Genomic DNA, 27,920 nt, shown 5'->3' on the forward strand with positions numbered 1-27,920 from the left:
GCTGGGCGTTTCCTCTCTGGTTCCCCTCCGCACAGTTTCACAGTTTTTATAAAGAACGTAAACGAAACCAAAAGCAAATCGGCAGCAGATAAAAAACACTCATCATGAAGTTCAAACAGAGCTGAAGAGTAAAAACAAAGAGCTCTTAATACACTATATGGACAAAAGTATCGGGACGCCCTTTTGATGACTGAATTCATGTGTTTCAGCCACGACAGTCACTAACAGGTGAAATAAATCAGGCAAAAAAAGAAAATGATATGCTATCTTTGTAGCAACAGTTTAGGGAGGGCCCTTTCCTGTCTTGTTCCAGTGTCCTGCACAGAGCCCTGACCTCAGCAATATTCAACAGCTCTGAGATGAACTGGAACACCAACTGATCAATCAGTGCCCTCATACAAATACAAATGCTGTCATCTTATGTACTAAACAGGCACAAATTCCCACACATGTACTTCAAAGTCTTGTGAGAAGCTTCCTTTTAATAGCATTTGATTTTGAAATGGGACGTCCGGTCACGCTCACAATCAGGCGTCCGAATACATTTGGCTGTTGATTGTACCTTGTACTTTTTTATGGAAAAAGTTTGTGCACCCCCGGCCAAATGACATTTGTTTTCAGTTCTGGAAAATGAGAAGATGCGAACATGACCTAATAATAACCCGCCCCCCCAAATCTAACCCTAACCCCTCTTCCCTATTCCCCGGACAAATAAAATAGTAATTGTGGCATGTGCAAAAGTTTGGGTGCCCAGCTGGCCGATAGATCCGTTAGAGATCAGTTCTGACCTCACAAGACTAACGTCTGTAGGCTGGAAAAGAAATCGACAAGGTACTGAAACACAAGATTAAATTCTGTCTCTATTTTCTGTCCTGTTAGGAACTTGCTTGGACTTAAACGTACAATAAAACGATTAAACGAACACTTTTATTTGTGTGTGAATATTAAGATCTGAATTCAAGCTAATCGACGCCTACAAAGCAGGTGAAGGCTGCAGAATCCTCACTCTCCAAAACGTCCAGTCAAGAAAGACTGGAGGACCGAGACGACTCTCAGATATGCTTAAGCTGAACAAAGAGGCCGAGCAAACCCCCTATACGAGAGCTAAAGACCTACAGGAGGGTTCCACTGACTCAGGAGTTTGCCATCTGCGGCATCTTGAGAGAGTTCGGCCTTCGTAACACGCAAAACCAACCGGCTTTGCATGGAAAAGTCATCAGAGGGACGGAAACCTTCTCCGAAACCTCGTCAAGTGAGTCAACAATGGAAAGATGCAAAACATCATCCAGATGAGAGTAAACGAGTGCTGTGGATTGATGACATGAAGATCAAACACATTAGCCAGCTTGATTCACCATGTTTGGTGTTGTGTGGCAGCCAGCGGCACCGGAAACAATCAAATCAGCGAGTCCAAACGTAGCAACATTTGCACATGATACAAATACTATTTCCAATTCTAGCCCATTACTGCTGTGATCCACTGTGGTGCTATCGACCGGTCAGGCATCTACATACAGATATATTTGGATATATCTGGAAGGATGAGAAGGGATTGCTGAGGCTGAGGCGTCCTGCCCGAGTGTTTGTTCCTGCGCTATGCCTGGTGATTCCGGGGAAACTGGACCCAACACGACCCTGATCAGGACAAAGCAGCAAAAATAAAGATGGGAATAAAAATGAAAATTAAATGTCGTTTGGTCGGAGGTGTCCAACTTTTGGATACAACAGAATATCGGTCCCTTGTTGACTTCCCCTCACCAATTTTACCACAATGTTTGAATTGCCTCTCCAGCCGCACTTCAACACTAGAAAAAATGGGAAACTGGTTTAAATTCCCATTAAATATCTTTCACCTCATTGTAGTGAGATAAACTATATAGACTACAACTATAACGTATTGGGACGCCACTTCTAATGATTAAAATGCTTGATATTCCAGTCAAAGGCCAATTTTGTCCCGGCCGCCACCTTTAAAAAGGCTGAACTAAGCCGCCGATCACTTCTTCTACCCTGTGCAGGCCCCTCGACCGTTCAGCAGAGGTCGTAATTGCCCAGTGACAAGTAACCCTGTCACAGCCAATTGCGTGTCTGTGTGGGCCCCCGGCCGGCCGATAGCAGAGCTGAGTTTTCTGTTAGAGATCGATTCTGGCCCTGTTGGAAGGGAAGTCGACGAGGGTGCGAAAAAAACGCTACTGAAACACAAGATTAAATTCTGTCTCTATTTTTTGTCCTGTTAGGAACTCGTTCGGACTTAAACGTACAATAAAAACTGTAAAACAATCATGCAAACCGATAATAAAAATAAATTAATAAATAAAATCATCCCAACTCCTCTGGATCATAAAAAACGAACTCATGACGTATGATCTGAATTTTAGGGCTCGGTTCCTCCCGCCCGTTTCTCTCTGGCGTTTCTCCCCTCATACGGGCGTGGTGCGTCGGTTGGCGGCGTTTCCGTCCTTCAGATCTTTCTGGATGCAGTTGTGGACCTGCAGGAAGTCCCTCTCTGAGTCGTAGGTGGCCGTGGGGGTCCCGTGGCCGCCCTTCAGCGCGTACATGGAGATGTCGGTGGAGGGGAGAGCGCCGAAGCCCTTGAGGCCGACGGGTGAGGCCTCGCGCGACTGCGAGTTCTCCGTGGAGCGCGAGGAGGAGCGCGAGTGCGAGTTGGAGCGCGAGCGGTGGCCGTAGCGGTAGCGGTAGCCGGGGATGCGTGTGATGGCCGAGCCGTGCAGGTAGTCGGCGACCCTGGCGCCGGAGCGGAGCTGGCGGTGCCGGTCGATGAACATGTGCACGGCCAGGACGCCCACCATCTCGGCCATGATGAAGGACAGAGCGCCGAAGTAGAAGCTCCAGCCGTACGAGTAGCTGTTCTTCTTGGAGTCGCTCTTGGTGGGGTCGCCGGCGTTGGCTGAGATGTAAACGATCATGCCGATGATGTTACTGAGACCTGCGGGACACAAACGCCGTCAGGGCTTAGTAACAACAGCTAACAGGCTGTCAATGTTGGGCCCCTGACCCTCAGTAGTTTGCAGTGTGTATTCTGTCACATGGTCATCTGTGTGTACTGACTGTGTGTGTGTGAGTGTGTGTACTGAGTTTGAACTGAGTGTGTGTACTGTGTGTTTGTGTGTACTGTGTGAGTGAGTGTGTGTGTACTATGTGAATGAGTGTGTGTGTGTACTGTGGGTGTGTGTGTGTGTGGGTGTAGTATGTGAATGATTGTGTGTGTGCACTGAGCGTGTGTACTGTGTGTGTGTGCTATGTGAGAGAGTGTGTGTGTGTGTACTGTGTGTACTGAGAGTATGAAGTGTAAGTACAGTGTGTGTGTGTGTGTGTACTATGTAAGTGAGTGTGTGTACTGAGTGTATTGTGTGTGCGTGTGAGTGTGAGTAAAAGTGATGCATGACGGGAAAGTGTGTCAGGGACGCTGTATTTTTAGAGTGTAAATCTCAAAAGATTTCAGTTTAGCCCGGCAACAGGATTAGAGACCGAAAAAAGGGAATAAAGAGTAGTGCATGTGTGTGTGTGTGTGTGTGTGTGTGTGTGTGTGTGTGTGTAAAATAGAGAAAGCGTTTTTAAATAAACTATATGGCCAAAAGTATGTGGACACCTCAGTGTGAGCTTGTGGATCTTAATGAATCTTGCTTTACTCAGGGCCCAGTGATGCAGAAACAGGAAAGGACCTTCCCTAAATGTATTTGATTTATTGCTCGTATTAGGAGGAGCGTCCACATACTTTTGGCCATACAGCTGCGGTGTGGGTGAGGTGTTGCGTGTCTCATCTGGCTGTTTCTGACCTGCGGAGACGAAGAGGATCCCGGAGCTGAGGATGATGTTGTGGCGGGACTTGTAGAACTCGCTGGCGGCGATGCACAGACCCCCCATGAAGAGCAGGATCACGCTGAGGATGGGGAAGATGCTGGACGCTCGCACCGCACCTATGGACACGACACAGACACGGACATGAGGGACACCAACAGACCACTGACTTCCTGTCACGACTCCGACGCCTTCAGCAAAGAGAATGTGCACCATGCATTATTTTAGCATTTTTCCAAATTTCCAACCCCTATCACTTTGCCACTTGGGACTCTTTCACTCTTCCTTGTCGTTCGGTGAGCGAGGACGTTGCGGAGAGCCCGGTCGTGCTGTGTTATGCACCCGGGAGAGCTCTCGGTTTTGAGAAGGTGAGCAGTGAGCGGACTTTTGAGTATGTTTCCTCGACAGCAGAGAGAGAGAAGGGACAGAAATGGACGGAGCTGTAGAGGCGCGAGATTAGCATGGACGTCACAGCTTTGATTTGGGTCGAGGTCAGCTGGGCTAGCGCAGCCCCTGGGTTTTTTTTGGTGGTGTGAAGGGGGGGGGGGTGAGGTACAGAAATCCTTCTGCCAACGAGTGGAGCAGCAGAGACGCATTTTCCTGAAATTAGTCTGTTTTTGGGACGCTGCGGATATCCACCGCGTCCTGACGAGGGTGCAGAGCGTGAAGAAATCACACACGTGTTATATTGTATTTCGTAATGTATACAGCCAGAAGTATGTGGACACTTGAGCGCAGGTGTGTGTTATTTTTTAAAACATGCTTTAAATGGAGCCGGAAGGGCTTGAGGTCACGGCCCTGGGACAGAGCTGCTAGAGCTGAAGGTGCTTCCCGAAACTGTTGCTGCGATCTGTTATGCCAGCCCACCACCTCTGATGTCTGGGTTCAAATCTCAGCAGCGCTACCGGCCATACGTGTGACCACACAGACACGATTAGCCTGTATGTCTGTGGACGGGTTGGGTCGAAGGCTGAAGCCCTGCGATGGATCGGCATCCTGTCTGGCTTTGTTACCCTGTGTGCTGTGACCCTGACCAGGATAAAGTGGCACATGAAAATAAAAGTTAGTAATAAAACTTATTTATTGACTCGGCTTCTTCCTTGACACCAGCGCAGTGAGGGGAAATTAGCATGAGCACTTAATCAGCTTCTCACCGTCCACAAAGTGCTGACATGCAGAACCTGGCGATGCCAATCAAGAACCTGGAGCTCATGGGTTAAACGACTCAGCTGCACAAGCGATCGTTAACTCCGCCCACAGAACAAAAAAAAAAAAAAAACGTAAAGCCCATGCCAGCACACCCGACTGAACCCAGAGACTCATCTGCTTCAGCGGATGAGACGTCACACTGGAGGTGCACCAGCGCATCAGTACGAACGTGGTAGCATCACGTCATGATTCTACGTGCTCTGATTCCAGGGCTCCAAAAATCCAAAAATAAAGTAATCCTGGTTTTCTGATCTGTCAGACATCAAAAGCATCAAAGCATTTCACAAATCTGCCTTCATCTTTACACACAGTCACAAAAAAATCAGCAAGGCCTAGAGAAGCTCGTCCATGCCAAATTGCCACTGTCGGACCCCTGAGCAAGGCCCTTAACCTTTAATTGCCTGCATTGTATTCAGTTACAACTGGATAAAAGCATCTGCTAAATGCCGTCAACGTAAATGTAAAAAATAGGTCAAACATTTCTATTTTTTTCACTGCATTTTAAATCATTTTCATTCATTATTTCATTTCATTTCATGAGAAGAGCTTCACAAATCGTCTGTGTGTCTGCACCCAACCATCAGTCTCTGTCTACCAATATGGACATCAAAAACAAATGGTATTGAAATAAAGTGGCCTCAGTGCGATCATGTGTAAGGCTCAGCACTGATGTCAGATAATCGATTTATTACACCTGGTGGAAACAAAGCCACTCCTGAAAGATTCTAACGTCGAGTGGCAAAAGATTTCATGTCCTGATTGAAATTTATGGACTGAACTCTAAGTGGTAAAGATGGAAAAAACCAAACAAAACACATTGAATTAAAGCATTAAATAAACTAAATACACTTATAAACTTTATACGTGTATATAATTAATATTTGCAGGTTTCTATAGAGAAGATTTAAATAAACTTTATAGGTGTATACAAGTGCTGTTGCTGTTTTGTTTGTATTCTAATCACATCATTGCTGTTATTTCGGATCGTTTTTTTTTGTTCAGTGAAAGAGATCTTGTCTGTGTTGGGCTTGTCCTGTTAAAAACTCAACAATCTGTTTTAATCTTTATTATTTATTACATTTTGAATGCTAACATTCATTTAAACAATTTATGCAGCTACTTAATATTTTATTTATTTTTAATTATGAACTAATGTTGTAATGATGTCTGTAACGTGTTATTTACATAACATCATATAAAAGTCTGATTCTTCTGAAAACTGATTCTTTATGGTTTTTGTTTATGTGAGTAGCAACGAGAAAACTTAACTGTAGGCAAAATCATACAAAGCAAATGCAAAATCCTAAAGTTTACAAGAAATAATGATAATAATGAACTGTATTTTATTACATAATGTAAAGCTTAACATAGTACATATTTTAACTACTCTAACTACAAACTAAAAGCTTATTTTATTATAGTATGTCAATATATACGGCAGCGTATTAAGGTCACTATAATTCTAATATTTTATTTAACAAATTCTGAACATGAACCTAGTAAAGATGTGAAGGATTAACGGTGATCGATCACGTTTCCCGGATCCTCTTGCTGGCTTCAGGGCTGGAAATGCTCTGGCTTTAAATCACCAAACACACCATATCTGCTGTGAAGCACGGTGGTGGCAGCGTGACAATATGGGGATGTTTCTCGTTAGCCTGAGCTGGGCAATCGGTCAGACTTAAAAGTGAAAATGGATGCTGCCGAACGGACCGTGGATGGATTAGAGCCCAAATTTGGCTGAACTCAAACAATTCTGCAGGATGGAAGAACAGGCAAATCCTCCCTGATCTAGATATGCAAAACTGGAGGAGACAAATCCAAACAGACTGATGGCTGCAATCAAAGCAAATGAGGCTCTGCAATTACTAAATCAGGGACTGATGACGTTTCCTGCCCTCATATTCTAGTTCGTTTGTAAAATCATTTTTTACAACAGATTCTCATTACTTGAATGTTAATTTAATGTTACTTTAATGTAAAATGTGTAAATAAAGCTGTAAGTTTTGATTTCAGACTGTAAGACTAAAAAATAACTATTTCAAATGAGTGGATATTTTTCATTTCTACAAAAACACCCTATAAAATAAAATAATTCTAGCATCAGTAACTAATTCATGAATTTATTTTCCTTATTGATCTATTGAACTATTCACACGTAACCTCTCGCTTTACTTCAGCACCCTGGGTTGTGGATCAGGATTTATATGGACTTTATTTAGATTATTCTGTGTACTCGCTGTGAATAATTATAAAGAAAACAGTGCACATTCATTGTGTTAAAACCTTTATTTTATGTTTATTACCACAAAGAGCTTTTACAGATACATTAACAAATATATACTGAGGAAAAAAATTACATCAAAGCCCAGAAAATTCCAAGTTCCATTAAAATGTTCCAATTTTAATTCATGATTTTTGTGTTTATAATAGTTTAAATGTGTTAAAGGTTTAGACCTGATAATAGACAAGTAAGTTTCCCAGTGGGCCACATGAGAAACTGGAACTGTTCTGGAGGGTCGGATCAATAGAATTGAACCTAATTCGGCTTTAATTCAATTTTAATGTTATTGCTTTTTAAAAGAAGTAAAATGTGTAAATGTTATATGTTGTTAGAAAATGTAAAGCATAAAAAAACACAGACATATTTCATCAACATACATTAAAACTACTGTAAATAAACTTAAGTACAAAGAAACTTTAAATAAACCTTATACGTATATTAATATTTGCAGGTTTTTACAGAGAAGCTTTAAATAAACTTTATATGTTTATATAAGTAAAATGTGCAGGTTTTAACAGAGAAGCTTTAAATAAACTAAATACACTTTCTAAACTTTATACGTGTATATAATTAATATTTGCAGGTTTCTATAGAGAAGATTTAAATAAACTTTATAGGTGTGTACAAGTGCTGTTGCTGTTTTGTTTGTATTCTAATCACATCATTGCTGTTATTTCGGATCGTTTTTTTTTGTTCAGTGAAAGAGATCTTGTCTGTGTTGGGCTTGTCCTGTTAAAAACTCAACAATCTGTTTTAATCTTTATTATTTATTACATTTTGAATGCTAACATTCATTTAAACAATTTATGCAGCTACTTAATATTTTATTTATTTTTAATTATGAACTAATGTTGTAATGATGTCTGTAACAACGTGTTATTTACATAACATCATATAAAAGTCTGATTCTTCTGAAAACTGATTCTTTATGGTTTTTGTTTATGTGAGTAGCAACGAGAAAACTTAACTGTAGGCAAAATCATACAAAGCAAATGCAAAATCCTAAAGTTTACAAGAAATAATGATAATAATGAACTGTATTTTATTACATAATCTAAAGCTTAACATAGTAAATATTCTAACTACTCTAACTACAAATTAAAAGCTTATTTTATTATAGTATGATTATGTCAATATACGGCAGCGTATTAAGGTCACTATAATTCTAATATTTTATTTAACAAATTCTGAACATGAACCTAGTAAAGATGTGAAGGATTAACGGTGATCGATCACGTTTCCCGGATCCTCTCGCTGGCTTCAGGGCTGGAAATGCTCTGGCTTTAAATCACAGCAGTATCTGCGTTTAAAATAAACACAGAAATAAATAAATCTAGTAAAATAAATGTTACTTTAAAAGCATTTGTTTGTGACTCAGGAACTTACCTTACCATCATTTGTAGCAAACAAAAAACATTTTCTCCTCACAGTTCCTGTTCTCCCAGACGTTCGTTTTAATGTTTCCGGCGCCACAAAGCAGAGGCTGGACAGGACACGAGGGCAGTGAGGTGGCGTTCATCAGAGGCTTCTTGTTTACCCAAAACCATGAACCGTCCAGGAAGCGAAGACCCGTCCATACAAGAGACATCGAGCTATTCATCACCTGATCTTTGACAAAGCGCAGCTCTTCAGATGAATTCATGATCACTAGGTTGGTGTTTTGGGCCCTGCAGTGTTCCAGAGCTTCCTCCCAGGTCTTCATCAGTGGCACCAAGATTATTTGTTTCCATTCGTAGCAAACAAAGTCATAAGGGTTCATACAATTTCTGTCACGCCATGGACCGCCAGAGGACACAACACAGTGTTCAGTGTCCGGGCTGTTTGGTCCGATGGGGTCATTCCACTTTTTGATGCTCACCACACTTTCATCAGACCACTTAGTATAATTTAACACGGGAAGAACCTTGTTAAGACCAATCCAGCAATCTTTACTGAGAAACTCGGACATATCAGACAGAAACCTATTATATTCATCCTCTGAATTAATAGACGCCAGCTCATTGTGGTGGCTCCTGCAGTACGACTGAGCTTCAGACCAGTTGTGATGCCCCGGCACATAAATGTATTTTTTCCAGGTCAGACATTTAGCTGTTCCTGTTAAAGTAACCAAGAGGAGGACGACGCGAGCGAGCTCCATCTCTCACTGTGCCGTGTCTGATCCCGGACCCGAGACAAAGTTCTGCTGCTGATTTTACTCCGGAGTCCATCAGGCAAATAAAATCACCGGACCGAGCGACACCCAGATGGACGAGCGGCGCAAAATAAGCAGCGCAAATCATCCATCACTGGGACTCGTTCCCCACCTGACGATCACGATTGCGTCAGCCAGAGTGCAGGAATTCGAGGAAAGAGTTTAGGGAAGGCCCTTTTCTGTTCCAGCATGAGTATCCTGCACAAAGCTCTGAGCTCAGCCCCACTCAACAGCTCTGGGACGAACTGGAACATCGACTGAGGCTTTCCTGACCGACATCACAGCACAAATTCCCATACACAGACACACTTCAAAGTCTTGTGAGAAGCTTGTTCTAGCTGAAAAGATCACATAGATGTCGCTCTATTTTAATACAGTTTGTTTTTTAGATGCGATGTCCGACAAGCTCACGGTCGGGCGTCCAAATACTTTTGACCATATAGTTTATATGTACATCTGCACTATATGGAAACCATGAGCTTGTTGGACGTCGCATTTCAAGGTTCGTGATCATTTATTTAGAGCTGACCCGCTCTCTGTTACGGCATTAACAGTCTCCACTTCCCTGAAAGGGGTTTCTGTGAGATTTCGGAGTGTGAGTGTGGGACACTGTGACCTTTGTGTGGTCAGGCCCTGATGTAAGACACAAATCTCCGCTGACGTTCTGATGTTTGCATGTGTTGACGCTGTAACGAGTGATTTACTGACTGTCATTTGACTGCCAGAACAAATTCAGACTGAAGAACTGGAAGTCGGGCGGTGGTGGGGCTAGAACACGTGACCTTCTGATCAGTCGGAACAGTCCGGTACCTTAACCACTGAGACACTGCTGCCCACTGGTCTAAAAGCACTACACCACTGGTCTAAAGTACTGCACCACTGGTCTAAACCCACTACATCACTGGTCTAAAGCAATACTCACTGGTCTAAACCACTACTTACTGGTCTAAACCAACTGAACCACTGGTCTAAACCAATACCCACTGGTCTTAATCACTGCACCATTGGTCTAAAACCACTACACCACTGGTCTAAACCACTACTTACTGGTCTAAACCAACTGAACCACTGGTCTAAACCAATACCCACTGGTCTTAATCACTGCACCATTGGTCTAAAACCACTACACCACTGGTCTAAACCAATACCCATTGCTTAAATCAATACCCACCGGTCTAAAACCAATATGCACTAGTCTAAAACCAATTCCCACACCAATCTCCATTATCCCCCGTCTCTGTGCGGCGCCATAAATCAGCCAGCAGAGGGCGTAACTGCAGCAGTTATGAGGAATCCATTCGACCCTCCCTCCCTCAGACGTGCTATATTGTCTGTGTAGGTCACAGAGAGAGAGAGTGAGAGAGAGAGAGAGAGAGAGAGAGAGATGAGAAAGGAGAGAGAGAGAGAGAGAGAGAGAGACCTGACCCATATAGGAAAGAGGCCAAAATATTTATGGATGTGAGTGTCCTAATTCACGTGCCATTAGGGGCATCACTGCTTTTTTATCCAATTGCTGCAAAGATAAGGATACAAACACACACACACACACACACACACACACACACACTCGCACAGTCCAAGGTTCTTGGTGACACTCCGTCCACCCTATCCTGTCATCTTCAGAACTCATGGTTCGCTTACCAGCCCTGAACACACACACACACACACACACACACATCGTCACTGCAGGAGGTGGCACACTTTACCCACCGCTTCCCAACAAAAATCCTTCAAATTTACCAGCGCAGTAAATGAAATGCCAGCTCTTTGTGCCCATTCATGACGCTTGGCACGTTCATACTTGAAAACATGACCGGGAACCTAAACCAAGCACGAGCTGGCAGAGTGGCCAGAGAGTCAACACAGCATGTTTGCAGGGTGCCAACCACCAGCGCCAGGGTCCCGGGAACACCAGGGGTTTGAAGCAGGACAGATTGTGTCAGGAACACAGCGCCTCCTTTAGGGATGCGACCAAACCAACCTTAAATAAACTCTAATCATTAATCAGGACTTTATACACTATATGGTCAAAAGTATTCGGACACCTGACCGTGAACAAAACAAACGCTATTAAGCCAGAGTGACCTCTGTGTGATCTTTCAGCTAGAACAACAGCCACTCTTCTGAAGTTGTAGCCTAGTGGTTAAGTTACTGGACTGGTCATCAAAAGGTTGCTGGTTCAAGCCCCTAAAGTCTCAATTGCTTAGACAACATACAGTCACAGTACTGTAAGTCTGAAAATAAAAATGAAGGCTTCTCACAAGACTTTGGAGTACGTCTGTGGGAATTTGTGCCCGTTTATGGCATGAACAGTGCAGCTTAGTTGGTGTTCCGCTTCATCCCAGAGCTGTTGAGTTGTGTTGAGGTCAGTGCTCTGTGCAGGACACTGGAGTTTCTCTTCATGTCTTTATAGACCTCATTCTGGAACAGGAAAGGTTCTTCCCTAAACTGTTGCTGCACAGTCAGAAGCATGTGATTTCCTTTATATAACTGAGTTATTACACCTGTTAGTAACTGTTCAGGCTGAAACACATAAATTCAGTGATTAAAAGGGGCGTCCCGATACTTCTGTCCATATAGTGTATATTTAAGAGATGTGTGGGAGCCTCGGAGCGTTAACTCAGAACGGTAAAATTAAAGTAATAAACTTTAAAATGACATCATTCACTATAGTAAATCCCGTTCCAGTTCCTGAACGTCCCACCAGCTCAGAGGGAACACGAGAGGAACTTACGTAGGAAGTACTCGGAGGCGTCGGCTTCGTAATCGGCGTCCTCGGGGAAATGGTCGATCTGTTTACACAGTCCTTTGAAGGCTCCTGTCAGAGAGAGAACAAATAAACACACGGTGAGACACTCAGGGTTTAAACTTCTACATTCCCAACTTTAAAAAAACAGTTTAACTCGGGTTTAAGGTTTGTACTGGTTTAACAAGCTGCAGCGAGCGTCCTGCTCAGAGCCCTGACCTTAGCCCCATGCAACAGCTCTGGAAAGAATCGGAACACCGACTCAATCATCAATCATCTTTTTACGGAATAGGCACAAATTCCCACAGACATACTTCAAAGTCTTGTGAGAAGCTTCTTAGAAGAGCGGCTGTTGTTATAACTGAAAAAATGTACGGGTGTAATAAATCATCTATATAAAGGGAATGACATGCTTCCTTTGCACGAAGTGTCCTGCTCAGCCCCACTCAACAGCTCTGGGATGAACCGGAACACCGACTGATCGATCAGCGCTCAGCCGTACAAAAGCTGTCATCTTTTATACTACTGAACAGGCACAAATTCCCACAGACGTACTTGTGAGAGACCTTTTTTAATGCCGCTTGTTCACAAAACAGATTGTCCGACCAGCTCATGGTCAGCCGTCCAAATACTTTTGGCCATATAATGTAATTTAGAGCGGCCAATCCACCTACTGCATGTTTTGAGTAGAAAAAACAACAGAATGGAACAGAATTGGAGTTCTAATAACATTAGCAATAAGGGTTGATATTAGAGATGGGGGGGGGGTAAAAACTTTTTCCCGGGGCTGCAGGTCTCAGTCCGGACGGTTTTCTGTGTCTCTGGTGGGCGAAACTCGATTCACCAGTCGAACGGCAGCGGGGGACGAGTTTCCATAGCAACCAGTTTAGGACCCTCACAGTGTGTGTGTGTGTGTGTGTGTGTGTGTGTGTGAATTCATTCATTCATGTATTCTTTTATTCATTTATTTAATTATTTATTCTTTTATTTATTAAATAATTTATTATTTTATTTATTTTTAAATTTATTAATTTATTATTTTATTCATTTATTTAATTATTTATTTATTATTTTATTTATTTATTTATTTATTTATTTATTTATTTATTTATTTATTTATTTATTTATTTATTTATTCATGTATTCTTTCATTTATTTATTTAATTATTTACTTATGTATTTATTCTTTCATTTACTAATTAATTCATTTGTTAATTTATTTATTCATTCATTTATTCTTTTATTAATTTTTAAATTGATTCATTCATTCATCTGTGTGTTACAATATAGCATGCTAAGCCCTCACAGAGACAGCAAATGACTCTCCGTACACCATACGGCTCTCTGTGTAGATGACCTGTAGACAGGAGTGCACTGGCAGCTGGACTGGTCAGCACCGGTTCAGCAGAGAAAGAGGAACTGGATATGACTAAACTGGGAACTACACTACTGAATGGTGCCCAATCTACCAGCTGTGCCACAGTGCCAGCCTGTATTTACACCACGCCCGTCAAGTTTACAGATACATGTTACAATCCTGGTATTCCTCCACCAGCCAGTAGGAGTCGCTGTTCCTACCGACCCAACTTCTATTAGATGTGGTTAAGTGGCCGACCAGGCTGGTGGCACCTCTGGTGCGGCTGGTAATGCCAGGGTGTCGGGCAAAGCTGTGATCTGAACGCTAACAGCGCAGCACACAAACGCTACACAGGTAGCATCTTAGCAGCCCGTTTATATCGCTTAATATTTCATAGCTTTATAGCAGCAGTGTTTGTTTCAGGCGCATCATTAATTCATAACACAGCTCACTCACACACACACACACACACACACACACACACACACACACACACTCTCACACACACTGTGTTTGTTGACTGTGTAGAGATCAGAGACGCCCGGGCGTTACTTTAATCCCGAGCTAAACCGTTCCGACGCCCCGCGCTCATCCTTCAATCACTTCATTCATTCATCGTCTAGTTTACTATCTCTGCTATCAGCCGGCCGGGTGCCCACACAGACACATGCCAGCGGAGTTAGCTTGCTAGCTAGCAGTGTTATTCAATTATGAGAAATATTAACCATCAGTTTCATTTAAGGCATGAAAGAACATACCAAACTCGACACTAAAGCAACACCGTGGTGCGGCAGGTAGTGTAGGTGTCACGCAGGACAAGGATCCAGGGGAGGCAGGTTCAAACCATGTGTGAGTGCCTGACGTCCGGCAGTGGATTGGCACCCTGTGCAGGGTGTGTGGGTGTCGTTCGCCCAGCGGTGCCAGACCCACTGGGACCCAGGTCAGGATTACTGATACTTAATGATCAGACTGAACGGAATTCAGAACGTCCATCCGTGTTACTTTTATTACTGGTTCAGACTGGTGCCTCACAGCTGAAGGGTCACTCTCCGAGGGTGCAGAGGGTAAGGGTTAGGGTTTAGTGCCGCTTGGTGTGAATGAGACACAGCCGTTAAACTCCGCGTGAAAAGCCGCAAATCGTTTAGCGCAGGACGAGCGAGAGCCGGGGAAAAGCTGCGGTTCACGCCGGGAGAAGAACGTGAGAACATTTCCACACTTTCCTGCCAAGCCTGTGGATGAAAGGAGCGGGTACGATAAAGAGAAAGCTGGCACGGCGGGCAAACTGCAAAGGAACAGATAACACGAGGCGGCTACGAGGGAGGAAGAGAGGAGGCGTGAGGCGTTTAGGCGACGGGGCACCGAGGACGTTCTAAAAACAGCTGGTTTCAGATCTTCACGTTCTGTTCCTACTCGGAGGATCTGTGTCAGCTGACCTGAGGCTCCAGCTAACAAAAGTATCGGGACGCCCCGTTTAATTATTATATTCACCGTTTCAGCCAGAACAGTCTAACAGGTGTAGGAAATCTGTTATATAAGGGAAATGATAGGCCTCCGACTTTGCAGAAACAGTTTATGGAAGGTCCTTTCCTGTTCCAGCATGAGCAAGCTCTATACAGACGTGAAGATAAGCTTGGTGTTCTGCACAGAGCCCTGAGCTCAGGCCCAACATCAGTGCTCTTATACAAAGGCTGGCATCTTTTGACTAAATGGGTTCAGTGGCTCCTGGTCCTGTGGTTCCAGGGTTCTGTGGTTCCAGGGTTCTGTGGTTCCGGGTTCTGTGGTTCCGGGGTTTGTGGTTCCAGGGTACCTTGGTTCCAGCATCTTGTAGTTCCAGGTTTCTGTGGTTCCAGGGTCCTGTGGTTCCGGGTTCTGTAGTTCCAGGGCCCTGTGGTTCCTGGTTCTGTAGTTCCAGGGTTCTGTAGTTCCAGAGTTCTGTGGTTCCAGGGTCCTGTGGTTCCGGGTTCTGTGGTTCCGGGTTCTGTAGTTCCAGGGTTTGTTGTTCTAGGACCTATGTTTCTAGGTCCTGTGGTTCCTGGTCCTGTGGTTCCAGGGTACCTTGGTTCCAGCATCTTGTAGTTCCAGGTTTCTGTAGTTCCAGAGTTCTGTGATTCCAGGGTCCTGTGGTTCCGGGTTCTGTAGTTCCAGGGCCCTGTGGTTCCTGGTTCTGTAGTTCCAGGGTTCTGTGGTTCCAGGGTTCTGTGGTTCCGGTTCTGTGGTTCCAGGGTCCTGTAGTTCCAGGTTTCTGTAGTTCCAGGTCCCTTGATTCAGGTCCTGTGGTTCCAGGGCTCTTTGGTTCCAGAGTTCTGTGATTCCAGGTTTCTGTAGTTCCAGAGTTCTGTGATTCCAGGGTCCTGTAGTTCCAGGGTTCTGTGGTTCCGGGTTCTGTGGTTCCAGGGTTCTGTGGTTCCAGGGTCCTGTGGTTCCTGGTTCTGTAGTTCCAGGTTTCTGTAGTTCCAGGTCCCTTGATTCAGGTCCTGTGGTTCCAGGGCTCTTTGGTTCCAGAGTTCTGTGGTTCCGGGGTTCTGTGGTTCCACGTCCCCAAGGTCCAACATCTTCAATTACTTGTTTTCAAGCTCCTCAAACCACATGAAACTACGTTCTAAAAGCGACAAGTGTCCCATACACGTTGTGAGTGAACCCCCCCTATCAGCCTATCTGTTTGTCGATGCCGACTGACCAACAGCACTGCTGGGGATTCGAACCCTGGATCCCAGTAGTAGTGGGTTAGTGGGTTAGCACAAATTCCCACAGACATACTTCAAAGTCTTGTGAGAAGCATCCGACACACTCACGCTCAGGTGTCCAAAAACTTTAGACCATATAGTGTATGTCTAGTGCACGCTGTTGTTGCAGTCAGGAATGTTTCAGGCAACACCAAACTATCAATAGAAAGGCTGTCGGTTTGAGTCCTGACTCAAACGCAGTCACTGTTGGGCCCTTGAGCAAGGCCCTTAGACCTCTTGGATCCAGGGGCGTCGTAGGATGACTTCCATACAAGCTGGGATACATAATTTCACTGTATTATATATGTATAAAATATTAGGGCAGTTGTAGCCAAGCACTTAAGGTACTGGACTAGCAATCAAAAGGTCACTGGTTCAAGCCCCACCACTGCCAGGTTGCCACTGTTGGGCCCTTGAGTAAGGCCCTTAACCCTCAATTGCTCAGACTGTACACTGTCACAGTACTGTAAGTCGCTTTGGATAAAAGCGTCTCCTAAATGCTGATGAATAAAGGCGTTCTCACAGGCTCTTACTCAGGCGTCCACATACTTTTGGCACACAGCGTGCATTAACTAAACGTGTCGCGTTCTTTTCCGCCCCGTGGTGATAAACTGACGGGAGTTTTAATCGAACGCTTCAGCTCCAGACAGTCAACGTTTTACTGAGTGGGCACGCGGTACGGCACACACACACACACACACACACACCGTGGCCGCTCGGATAACACATGGTTCACAGGGGGTGTGTTCACACTCCTTAGCGGCGGCGGCGGCGGTGTGTGTGGGCTCGTTAGCGCACGCTCGGCCGCGGTCAGTCGTGCCAGCACACCGAGCTGACACTAATCCGATTCCGCTCACAGCGCCGCCACCACTCACGCTGGGTTACAATTTAGCGCACCTGCTCACGCTAGCACGCCCCTCTGAGGTCGATCCCGATTCCCACGCCTTATATTCACACAGACGCCATGTTCCAGGGTTCTGAGGTTCCATAGTTCTGAGATTCCGGGGTCCTGTGTTTCCAAGTACTGTGGTTCCAAGGTTCTGTGGTTCCAAGGTTCTGTGGTTCCAGCATCCTGTGGTTCCAAGGTTCTGTGGTTAAAGCATCCTGTGGTTCCAAGGTTCTGTGGTTCCAGGGTCCTGTTGTTCCAGTGTCCAGTAGTTCCAGCGTCCTGTAGTTCCAGCGTCCTGTGGTTCCAGGGTTCTGTGGTTCCAAGGTTCTGTGGTTCCAGGGTCCTGCGGTTCCAGTGTCCAGTAGTTCCAGCGTCCTGTGGTTCCAGGGTTCTGTGGTTCCAGCGTCCTGTGGTTCCTGGTTCTGTGGTTCCAGCTTCTGTGGTTCCAAGGTTCTGTGGTTCCAAGGTTCTGTGGTTCCAGCTTCTGTGGTTCCAAGGTTCTGTGGTTCCAGGGTCCTGCGGTTCCAGTGTCCAGTAGTTCCAGCATCCTGTAGTTCCAGCGTCCTGTGGTTCCAGGGTCCTGTGGTTCCAGTGTCCAGTAGTTCCAGCGTCCTGTGGTTCCAGGGTTCTGTGGTTCCAGGGTTCTGTGGTTCCAGCGTCCTGTGGTTCCTGGTTCTGTGGTTCCAGCTTCTGTGGTTCCAAGGTTCTGTGGTTCCAAGGTTCTGTGGTTCCAGCTTCTGTGGTTCCAAGGTCCTGTTGTTCCAGTGTCCTGTGGTTCCAAGGTTCTGTGGTTCCAGGGTCCTGTGGTTCCAGCGTTCCTGTCCCTGACCCTATGTTCTAAAGGCGACAAGTGTTCCATAACACTGTTCTCCAAACATCATACACTTTGGGAGTAATTCCTTGCTGCAGTAACGCACACAGGACAGGACGCCAATCTATCACGGCCACTCGGGCATCTTGGGCACCAATCCCCCCCCCCAGACACAGCCTATCATGTCTGCATGTCGATGCCGACTGGCCAACAGCACTGCTGGGGATTTGAACCCTGGATCCCAGTAGTAGTAGGTTAGTGGGTTAGTGGGTTAGTGGGTTAGTGGGTTAGCATAAATTACCGCTGTGCCACCGAGCGCCCCGTCTCACTTACACCACCAAACCTTAACGTCAGTAATAATGGCACATCACCCACCGCTGGCACCAGGACGAGCAGGCGTGAGGATTCGACTCGTTTTTACCATTGTGCAGAAGAACAGTGATGTGAGAGACCGGGGTAAAGAGAGAGAGAGGGGTAGTTGGAGGGAGGGGTAGATCAAAGGGAGGGGCAGATCAAAGGGAGGGGTAGAGGGACGAAGGCATCCTGTATTCAGTGTAGCGCCTCTCTGCAGCTCTTTTTCTGATCCCTAATGTGGAGGGAAGAAAAGCCAACGGTTGCGGTCTGGATGCGTCAAACCGCCTCTCTCACCCTCTCTCACACACACTCTCTCTCACCCTCTCTCACACACACTCTCTCTCGCTCACACACTCTCTCTCTCACACACTCTCTCTCTAACACTCTCTCTCTCTCTCACACACTCTCTCTTTCACACACACCCTCTCTCACCCTCACACACTCTCTCTCACACATTCTCTCACCCTCTCTCACACACTCTCTCACCCTCACACACACACTCTCTCACACACACACTTTCTCACACACACACACACACTCATCTTTCTTCTCTCTGTTTCTTCTCCGTCTCTCTCTCGTTCACCCCCGCACTCTCCGTTACCCCCCCTCCCAATCGTCCCGGCGATTGGCGATTAGCAATTCTCCGAGCGTCCCCGTCGCCTCCTGTCCTGCAGCAGTGAGAAACACAGCGGGCGTGTGCCAGGCCGCCCAACATGGCCCCTTTATTGAGTGGAGTTGTTTCTACGTTCAGCTGCATGCAACAACCTTCCATCTTTCACTTCCAGCCCACACGTACCGTACGCCAGCTCTCACTGCGCCAGGATCTCGTTTTATCTTCCACATTCGGCAGCGGCTTGATTTTCCCTCCCGCGTCCCCGTGTTCTTTATTCTGCTGCTGTTTTAGGTGCTAATGCATTCTCACACCGCCGCCCCTCTCGCGCCCCTCTTCTCATTTCTCGCTGTTCCTGTTGCTCGCGACTCCTGAAGCCGCCGCTCCCCTCGCTGTGATCACATTAAATATACTGTGGGGGGGAACGACGACGATATTATGGTATTAGATCTCTGCCCAATTCAGCAGATTAATTGCTTTAATTAGGCTCACACGGGGGTGCAGGGAGCACAGCGTGATGCTACACTCTCTGAGAAAGCAGTGTGTGTGAGATACATCCATCCAATCATCCATCTATCAGTCTGTCCATCCATCCATCAGTCTGTCCATCCATCTATCAGTCTGTTCATCCATCCATCCATCAGTCTGTCCATCCATCCATCTATCAGTCTGTCCATCCATCAGTCTGTCCATCCATCCATCCATCCATCAGTCTGTCCATCCATCTATCAGTCTGTCCATCTAACCGTCCAACCATCCAACCACCTATCAATCAACCATCTCCAATCATCCATCTACTGTATGTATTTTTACCCATAAGAACATAAACGTCTATTAAAGGTTTAATTACCCTCTTAAATCTTTAATCTAATTATTCACAGAACATTTTTATAGCCAGCATTAAACAGTACATGTGGCACATCAGCCCTTCATGCCAACCACTCCAGTCACGATCAACAATCAGGCCAGTTACCTGGTTCAGGCTGCAGTGCCACGCTTTCAGCCACGGCGCCCGTTCCAGATCTGGTTTTTATTTGGTGGTTTGGCACGCTGAGGTCTCCCAGTGGAAGCTGACGGTGGCTGTGCTAGCGTGTTTAGCCAACAGTACCATTTGCTGAGAGTGGAAGCGATAAACGCTGCCATCTGGGCCACCATGGCACTGCTAGGCTTACCAGATCACCAAACACGTAAAACAGGACCACGCAGGCACCGAGGTGACCGGTATGGTTCCTTCATTACCACAACCACATGATGGAATCCCATTCTGATGCCGATTAAACCAAACGAGGCCCAGATATCATATTTATATAAGGAAAGTAGGAATATCAGACAGAATCCTGATGATTTACACGTTTAGGTTTCAGTACGTTTGTAACTGGAGCAGATGAACCGAGTTCACAGAGTTTGAAGCGTATCAGATATGATACGTCCTGTTCAATAATCTGATCCTGGAACTGATACACCCGAGACCTGCAGCATTATTATGTTTTACTGACCGACCCTGCGCACTGACCACAGCTTCAAAATGAGCTGAGATACACCAAAAAATAATGTTAATGTACTCCACACGTGTACATGTATATATAAAAAATAAAGGGGTTCAATCAGCATTATTATTATAATTATTAATTATTATCATTATTATTTTAATTATTAGTATTTATCATTATTATTTTAATAATTATTTTTTTAATATTATTATTGCTAATATTTATAATTTCAGTATTATTAAATAATTATTATAATAATTATTATTATTATTTATTATACTATCAATAAATTACTAATATTTTAATTATTGTTTTTATATTATTATTATTGTTATTATTATTATAATTTTTACTCTTTATTATTATAATAATTACATTACTGGTACTATTATTATTTTATTATTATTATAATTATTGCTATTATTTATTATTTTAGTATCATTTATTTATTATTATAAATGTATTACTATTGTTATTGTTGTTATTTATTATTATTTTAATTATTTTTCTATTATTATTGTTTTATTATTATTGCTATTATTTTAGTATAATTTATTTATTATTATAAATTTATTATTATTGTTATTGTTGTTATTTATTATTATTTTAATTATTTTTCTATTATTATCATTTTATTATTATTGCTATCATTTTAGTATCAAATAATTATTATTATTATTTTATTATCATTATAGTTATTTTTTATTATTATTATCATTATTTTTATATCATTATTACATTATTATTATTTTATAATTATTATAATTTTTGCTATCATTTATTATTTTAGTATAAATGAAGTAAATTATTATTATAATTTTTGTTATTATTATTACTATTGTTCTTATTATTCATATTTTCTGTGGATGGTGACTCGGACCTTCTCTGACCACTGTTGGTTGGTATGGGCACCACTTGTTGTTTGGGAGATACTTTAACCCAGTCGTCCAGCCATAACAATCTGGTCCTGATCAAAAAAAAGAGAGAGGGGGTCATAATAACATAACTAACGTTTACATTACCAGTGAGATCATTCCCAAAAATCCCTTAATGAAACACCTTGTTTTTACCATATTACTGTTATTTAAGAGATGAGATCAATCCAGAGAGGGTTGGGGGAAGCAGACGGGTTCCGTCTCGCCCGTTAGTGATGCATGGTGTTTGGGTTCCTCTCTGACACTGAGCTAATGCGCTGTAATGGATTGCAAATGAACTGCGCCAAGGACACCAGCGATTCATCACGCCGCCCCGGCGCTGCGGATTCCACCACTGTAGCGGGAAAATAGCAAAGGAGGAGGAGGAGGAGGAAGAGGAGGAGGGAGGCGGCGGATGTTGCTTTAATCAGTATTTATGGTGGAATCTCCTGCAAAATGTCCATCGGAGCTGGAGGAACACTCGGCCTGAAACATTATCAGAAAATTAGCTCGGCGTTAGCGGTGGAGCGCAGGCGCGTCGTCTGAATCGATGTGGCGTAATTGCTCTCGCTCAGCATCACGGCTACACGCTACACATCAGTTCTGCTGCTCAATGGTCAAGGGTATCGAAGAGGGGCTCGGTAATGACCGCAGGATTAAATCTGTAGCCGTCTTTAGGAGCGCCATGGATCACTTTAACTAAATTAGTCCAAGGGCCAAAAATGGACCCCAAGCTACCACAGAGAACTCATAAAACCTCCATCTGTAGCACGCAACCTCCGAGACACGAGTCTCATATTATTATTGTTTTTTATTATTATTATCATCATTATTATTGTATTATTACTATTAATTATATTATAATGACATTATTATTATTCTATTATTATTACTATTAATATTAGTATTAGTATCATTTAATTATTATTAAAAATTTTATTATTATTATTATCAGGGTTTCAGCAGATTTGTATTCCTGGACTGTTGTTTACTTAAACTACAGTAGGAAATGTTAAATCCACCTGGGAATCGAAACCATGACCTTCTGGCTGTGAGGCATCTGTGAACCCACCATGTCCTGCCCTCCACAGACAGATACTTTATTTATCCCGTGGTAAATTTGTTTTGGCCTCCAGTAGAACTAATACTTATACAAAAAAATGTAAGTAGAGTGGAGCAAACATACAATGTACGTTTATATGAGAATAAATATATAAAATATAATAAAATATAGCGTATATAACAGGGTGGGTGATACAGAGAGAACATAAATCTAATCTTCATGGCAGAATTTGTGTGTCTGACTATATGGCCTGGACTTAAACAAAAAATAATAATAAAAGCAATAATATATAGATACAATATGAACAAATATCTATGAATAAATACAAAATACCAAGTAAAGGTATAAATACATAATAGAAGCAATAATATAGATTATTGTGACCATTATATGTATGTGCAGGTGGCCGAATACTTTGGCCTTTTAGTGTATATGGAACAGTGGACTCTCGCCAAGGTCAGAAGGAAAACCGGAACTGTCACCTTATGGTAAGATGAAATTCATCGGCGTGATAATACATAAAAAAATCCCACACAATATGTCTGACAGATCAAAATAAAATCCTTGTGTTTAAAAACGTTTTTTATACATAAAATCTGTAGATTTGTTACTGAAGGTTTTTTCTGAATCCTAAACAGCGACTGTTCGATCCAGACGCATCAAACTGCATCAACCTCAGACGGGAGAAGCTGCATGGTGATGAGCAGAGATGACTGAACCCGTGATGAACGGCAGTGCACCACTCCTCCTGTCCGGGAATTTACAACCCCATCCCGTTCCCCTGTCCTCACATCTCGGGTTAGGAAGTGACGTTCATATATTTAGACCCAAGGTGGTGTTATCTGGCGTGACCCTGGAACGCCGCCCGACCGAGTTGTAACTCTAACGCCTAAAACTCCTTGTTTTCCACGTACTGAGGGAGGCAGACCGGGCGTCGTGCATGCAGTGCAGGAACTGCAATAAGAAAAAAGAATAAAAACTATCAGAAACGTCCTTTATGATTTTTATGTTTTGTGATCTATCCTTCACTGATGTGACTATTTCACTCTGAGGTTAAAGGCTCTTGATATCGACGCCCGAGTCCCAGAATTCCACAGCGTGTGGGGTGTATATGAAGGGCCGGAGACCAATAAAACCATAACGATCGTTTGACATTAAGGGCAAATGAACAACGCCAGTCGCATCAGTGTGACACCGCCGGTGACTGAACGAAGCAATATGGCCGAGTCACCGTGCTCACATCTTTATGGTCACCTCACAAACTGTTATGGGCGGCACTAAAGGCGATGAAGGAACTGTTGCTTTATACCGAGTGCTTTTTCTCGTCTTAAGCACTGAGCCGTGCATTATGGCCGAGTCCCTGATCGTCACGCCTTCATAATGATTGTGACACATCCATTGTAAAATCCACCGAGGATTTGAGGTGCCAGTGTTCAGTCAAAGCTGCCATGTGTTGGAAACGAGGGCACAGTTATTATAAAGCTTCCCGGATTTCAGAGGCGAGTGCTTCGTGCAAAATAATGTTGAGCCGGACGCCAAAATTCTTCAAGCTAAACATCCTAATGGGACTGGACGTTAGAAAGATGAAAGGAAATAGAACCCATTTGCTAATATTTAATCAAGATAAAACTGTACTGTGGTTAAAAAGTCACTAAATAAGAGGATGATCAAAATGCCTGAAAACTTCTGCAACCCACAAAGGAGAAAGTGGATAGAAAAGGGACAGAGCAGAAATAAGAACTGGATGTCGTGATATGACAAGCTACTCCGATCGTCTGCGACAAAGCCAGCTCTCGCAAAACATGACTGACAGTGAACTGTTCAAACCGCAAAGTGAATCCCCTACCACACCAACTCTCGCTTCCCTAATGTACCTGTGGCTTTAGGGACAAATCCAAACGGGGACGTCATGCAGTCTCTGGGGCGATCCGCTCTCCCAGGGCGGTTCCAACGCGAGGTCCAACAAGCCGCCACACGGAGTCTCGGCAAGTTCACAGAAATAAACAGAATGCTGACATTCCACGCCATTGAAACCAGACCGGATCTGAGGAAAGAGGGTGTGCCAACAAAGGAGCTGGCAAGAAAGACGGAGAGAAGCCGTGATATATAGGAAAGCGTCCACCTGAAGCGAATTAACTCTTTTGATGCCAAACTAGGCAGTGCAAATAACAAATCTGTATCAGCACTCCTAGAAGGAATTGTCCAGTCTCATGTTTCATGTCATAAAGTTCACAGAGTAATTAAACAAAAATTTACAAAATATGTCCAAAACTCTGTGGACACCTGACCATACGTTTGTTGAGCATTGTATTTTATAACCATTATTATGGAGTCCCCACTTGTAGCTGTAACAGTCCCCACATCTCTGCAAAAGCTTTTCACCATAATTTGTATTGTGTCTGTGGGAATATGTGCTGATGTGATGATTTGTAAAGCACTAATATTGCATGAGAAGGCCTGGCTCACAGTAAACATCCCAATTCATTTTATTTCATGATAACTGGGAAAATAAATGATGATACATGTTCACTGAAGGAAACTGAGAAATAACCAAACTGTAGAAATAAACAGCAGCTAAGGTAATCATTTATTTCACTGCATGATACCCTTATGTAGGTACATTTTTCAGTCCACATTTAGTAATGGTTCTCATTGCCAAGTGACCCGAACTGGACCCAAGTACCTGGAGCTGATTGATCAAATGCAGTTGGACCGAGTTTTTAGGAAATTCTGAGATCAAAGTGCAGTAAATCACGCTTACCTTTGCTTCTGTTCTTCAAAATCAGACCAAATATAAATTTAAATATCAATATAATCCATTATTTTGTAAATGTGTATAACGAGCTGCACAACATAACGACAGGAATCACTCGGTTCAAATGAATCATTCTTAGGAGTCGAATCACAGAGCTGTATTCTTGGGTATATTTTTGAAAAACTGAAGTAAAGCGAGATTTACCGCACGTTTTTTTTTTTTTGCAAAACATTGTCAAATATTAAACTTTGTAGGTTTTAATTCTCGTTTATTTGAAGCAAAATGCGATGTGATATATAAATGTGATTCTGCTTGTTTGTTCAATATGAAAATCGTCAATATTGATTCAAATACAGCATTGTAATATCACAAAATACAAAAACTATGTTATGAGAATGTACTTTTTAGTTTTTAAAATAACGTATAAATAAGCTAAAATCACTTACATTGCTGAGAATTTGGCATTTCTTATCTATATAGCTAATGAAAGCTAATAGCTAATATTTGCTCATGTAAACTAATATAGATTTTCCAAGTCAACATTTTCTGAAAATGTCACTTAAACAGCAGATTATTTCAAGCTAGTTTCAATGACTATTAAACCTGTAAGGATTTATACTACATCTAGTGTTTCATGTTCTCTTTAAAGCTACAAAGAAAAAAGGAAGCCATTCAGAATGGTGTAGTTCTGGACTTGGATGTGTAGTGTATTGTACTGCAGGGTACCATGAATTAAAAAGAGGCAAAACAAACACGTGTAAGTCCTCCTAATCAATAATGTCTATATTTCACCCAGACGTCGTTACTGCCCCTTCCTGTTTTCCCCCACCATGCACTTGGACGGCTGTATTTTAGCGGTCAGTGCAGGATATTGATGGACTCTCTCAATCCTCACTTGCTCTTTTGACCCTTGATTTTATTTGCCCTCCCAGCATTTGTTTTAATGCCAGACTGGTCTGGTTAAATAATCAATGAGGATCGCTGGAGGCAGAACCGTGTCATAAGCGCGATGTGCACCGCGTGGCCAAAAGTGAATGTCATCAATATGAACTTAATTTATTCACTCAGTTATCCAGCTTATCCTGAAACACTGAGCGTCCAAACATCATGTCCAAAACCGATGACGTTTACGTGAAGTTGGTTTCATTTTTGCTGCGTTATCTGCCACTGGCTCACAGTGAATGTTCCAACTCATCTCAAATGTTGGTTGGATTTGATAGAGTTGAGGACAGGACTCTGTGCTGGCCAGTTTTCATCATCATCATCTTTTCCACCTATCCATTTCAACAGGGCAACTTTTACCAGCTTCTCCAGTGGGATTCCCAGATGTTCCCATGGAATATAATCCCTCCAGCGGGTCCTGTGTCTACCCAGTGCCTGGTATACCACCAACATGAGGCTTCCAGGCGACCGAAACATCTCAACGAGAAGCAGCAATGGTTCTACTCCGAGCTCCTCCTGGATTGCTCCACACCCAAACATAGAGAGTATGCCTAACAACCCAAAGCTCATGACCATAGATGAGGGTGGGGACACATATTTACTACGACGGTCCGATTCGGCGCTACACCTAACCTACAATCGGTCTCACGATACCTCTTTCCATCACTCATGAACAAGACCCAGAGATATTTGAACTTCTTGTTGTTCTCACTGTCCTACTGGCCAGTTCTTCCACACCAAATTCTCCAAATCATTTTAGCTATGAGCTCGCTCTGTGCACAGGGGTATTGTGATACCAAAACAGTAACCAGAAAGCTTGTGTACATGTGTGTTTTATATAAATCGGGGTGTTCTTGACCTGCGACAAGGTGTGGCCCAAAAGTTTATAAACGAATGCATGTTTGTGGCCTGCGAGACCAGCGTCTACCCAGCATCTGATAAAACAGTTGAGATGTTCTGCTGTAGATGATTACAATAAAGGTGGAGGAGCTCAATATTAAACTCAAGAGAGAGAGAGAGATTATTGCAGTGAGGTATATTAGTACTGTACAAATAGCCAGTGCTACATAGTTGGGTGGGTGTTCTTCTCAACAGAACGCACACACACACACACACACACAGAGCGATATTGCGCTGTGTTTAATGGTGGAGTGGCTGTTAAATATTTGAAGTGTTGGTGATATTGCTGCGCTGGTGTTTCCCCTCTCCGGTGGGTTGGTGGTGCTCCGGGGGAAGATTACTCTAACACAGTGCCGTAAATCTGCCGCACCTCCATCGGGCCACAGTCTAAGCCTCTGACCTCCAGGATTTACAGTCTGAAGCTCTCCTGAAGGAACCTCACACACTGCTGAGAAGAAGTGGAAACGATTCCTCACTTAATACCAAACTAAAACACAAACCGGACGATAATGATTTTCATGCCCGCTGGCTGTGTGTTGATCGTTTTTAGCGTAAACACAGAGGGTGAACAAAATAACGGAAACCTATAACCAACATCATGGTCAGCTCATATCAGTCGATAACAGGGCTTCAAGAGCGCATCAGCTATGGACTGGAATCGGAATACCTGCAGATAAAACTCTGATGATGTCTGTTCAAAATGCTCCACAGGAACATAAAGTTTTACAGCTGTGTTATTATTTAACAATGTCAAAGATCATCTAGATAAGAACTATATGGGTCAAAAGTATTTGGACAGCTGACCATGAACTTGTTGGACATCTTATTCCAAAAACAAACAGTAATAAAATATCGTGACCTCT

The 27,920-nt window shown here is 43.4% G+C and overlaps 1 protein-coding gene across 1 annotated transcript in view; it reads right to left on the bottom strand.

Moving 5' to 3' along the window:
• Window positions 1-2,234: 2,234 nt before the first annotated feature.
• The window catches only part of LOC134300264 (voltage-dependent calcium channel gamma-2 subunit-like), a 28,383-nt gene continuing 2,697 nt past the window's right edge, over window positions 2,235-27,920 (bottom strand). The window contains exons 2-4 of the mRNA XM_062984983.1: window positions 12,238-12,321; window positions 3,798-3,938; window positions 2,235-2,947 (exon numbers count right to left, since the gene is read on the bottom strand). Coding sequence (XP_062841053.1) covers window positions 2,421-2,947; window positions 3,798-3,938; window positions 12,238-12,321 — 752 coding nt within the window. The 3' untranslated portion in view covers window positions 2,235-2,420. The remainder of the gene's footprint in view (window positions 2,948-3,797; window positions 3,939-12,237; window positions 12,322-27,920) is intronic.

Source organism: Trichomycterus rosablanca, chromosome 22, assembly GCF_030014385.1.
Source record: "Trichomycterus rosablanca isolate fTriRos1 chromosome 22, fTriRos1.hap1, whole genome shotgun sequence".
In the NCBI taxonomy this organism is placed as follows: domain Eukaryota; kingdom Metazoa; phylum Chordata; class Actinopteri; order Siluriformes; family Trichomycteridae; genus Trichomycterus; species Trichomycterus rosablanca.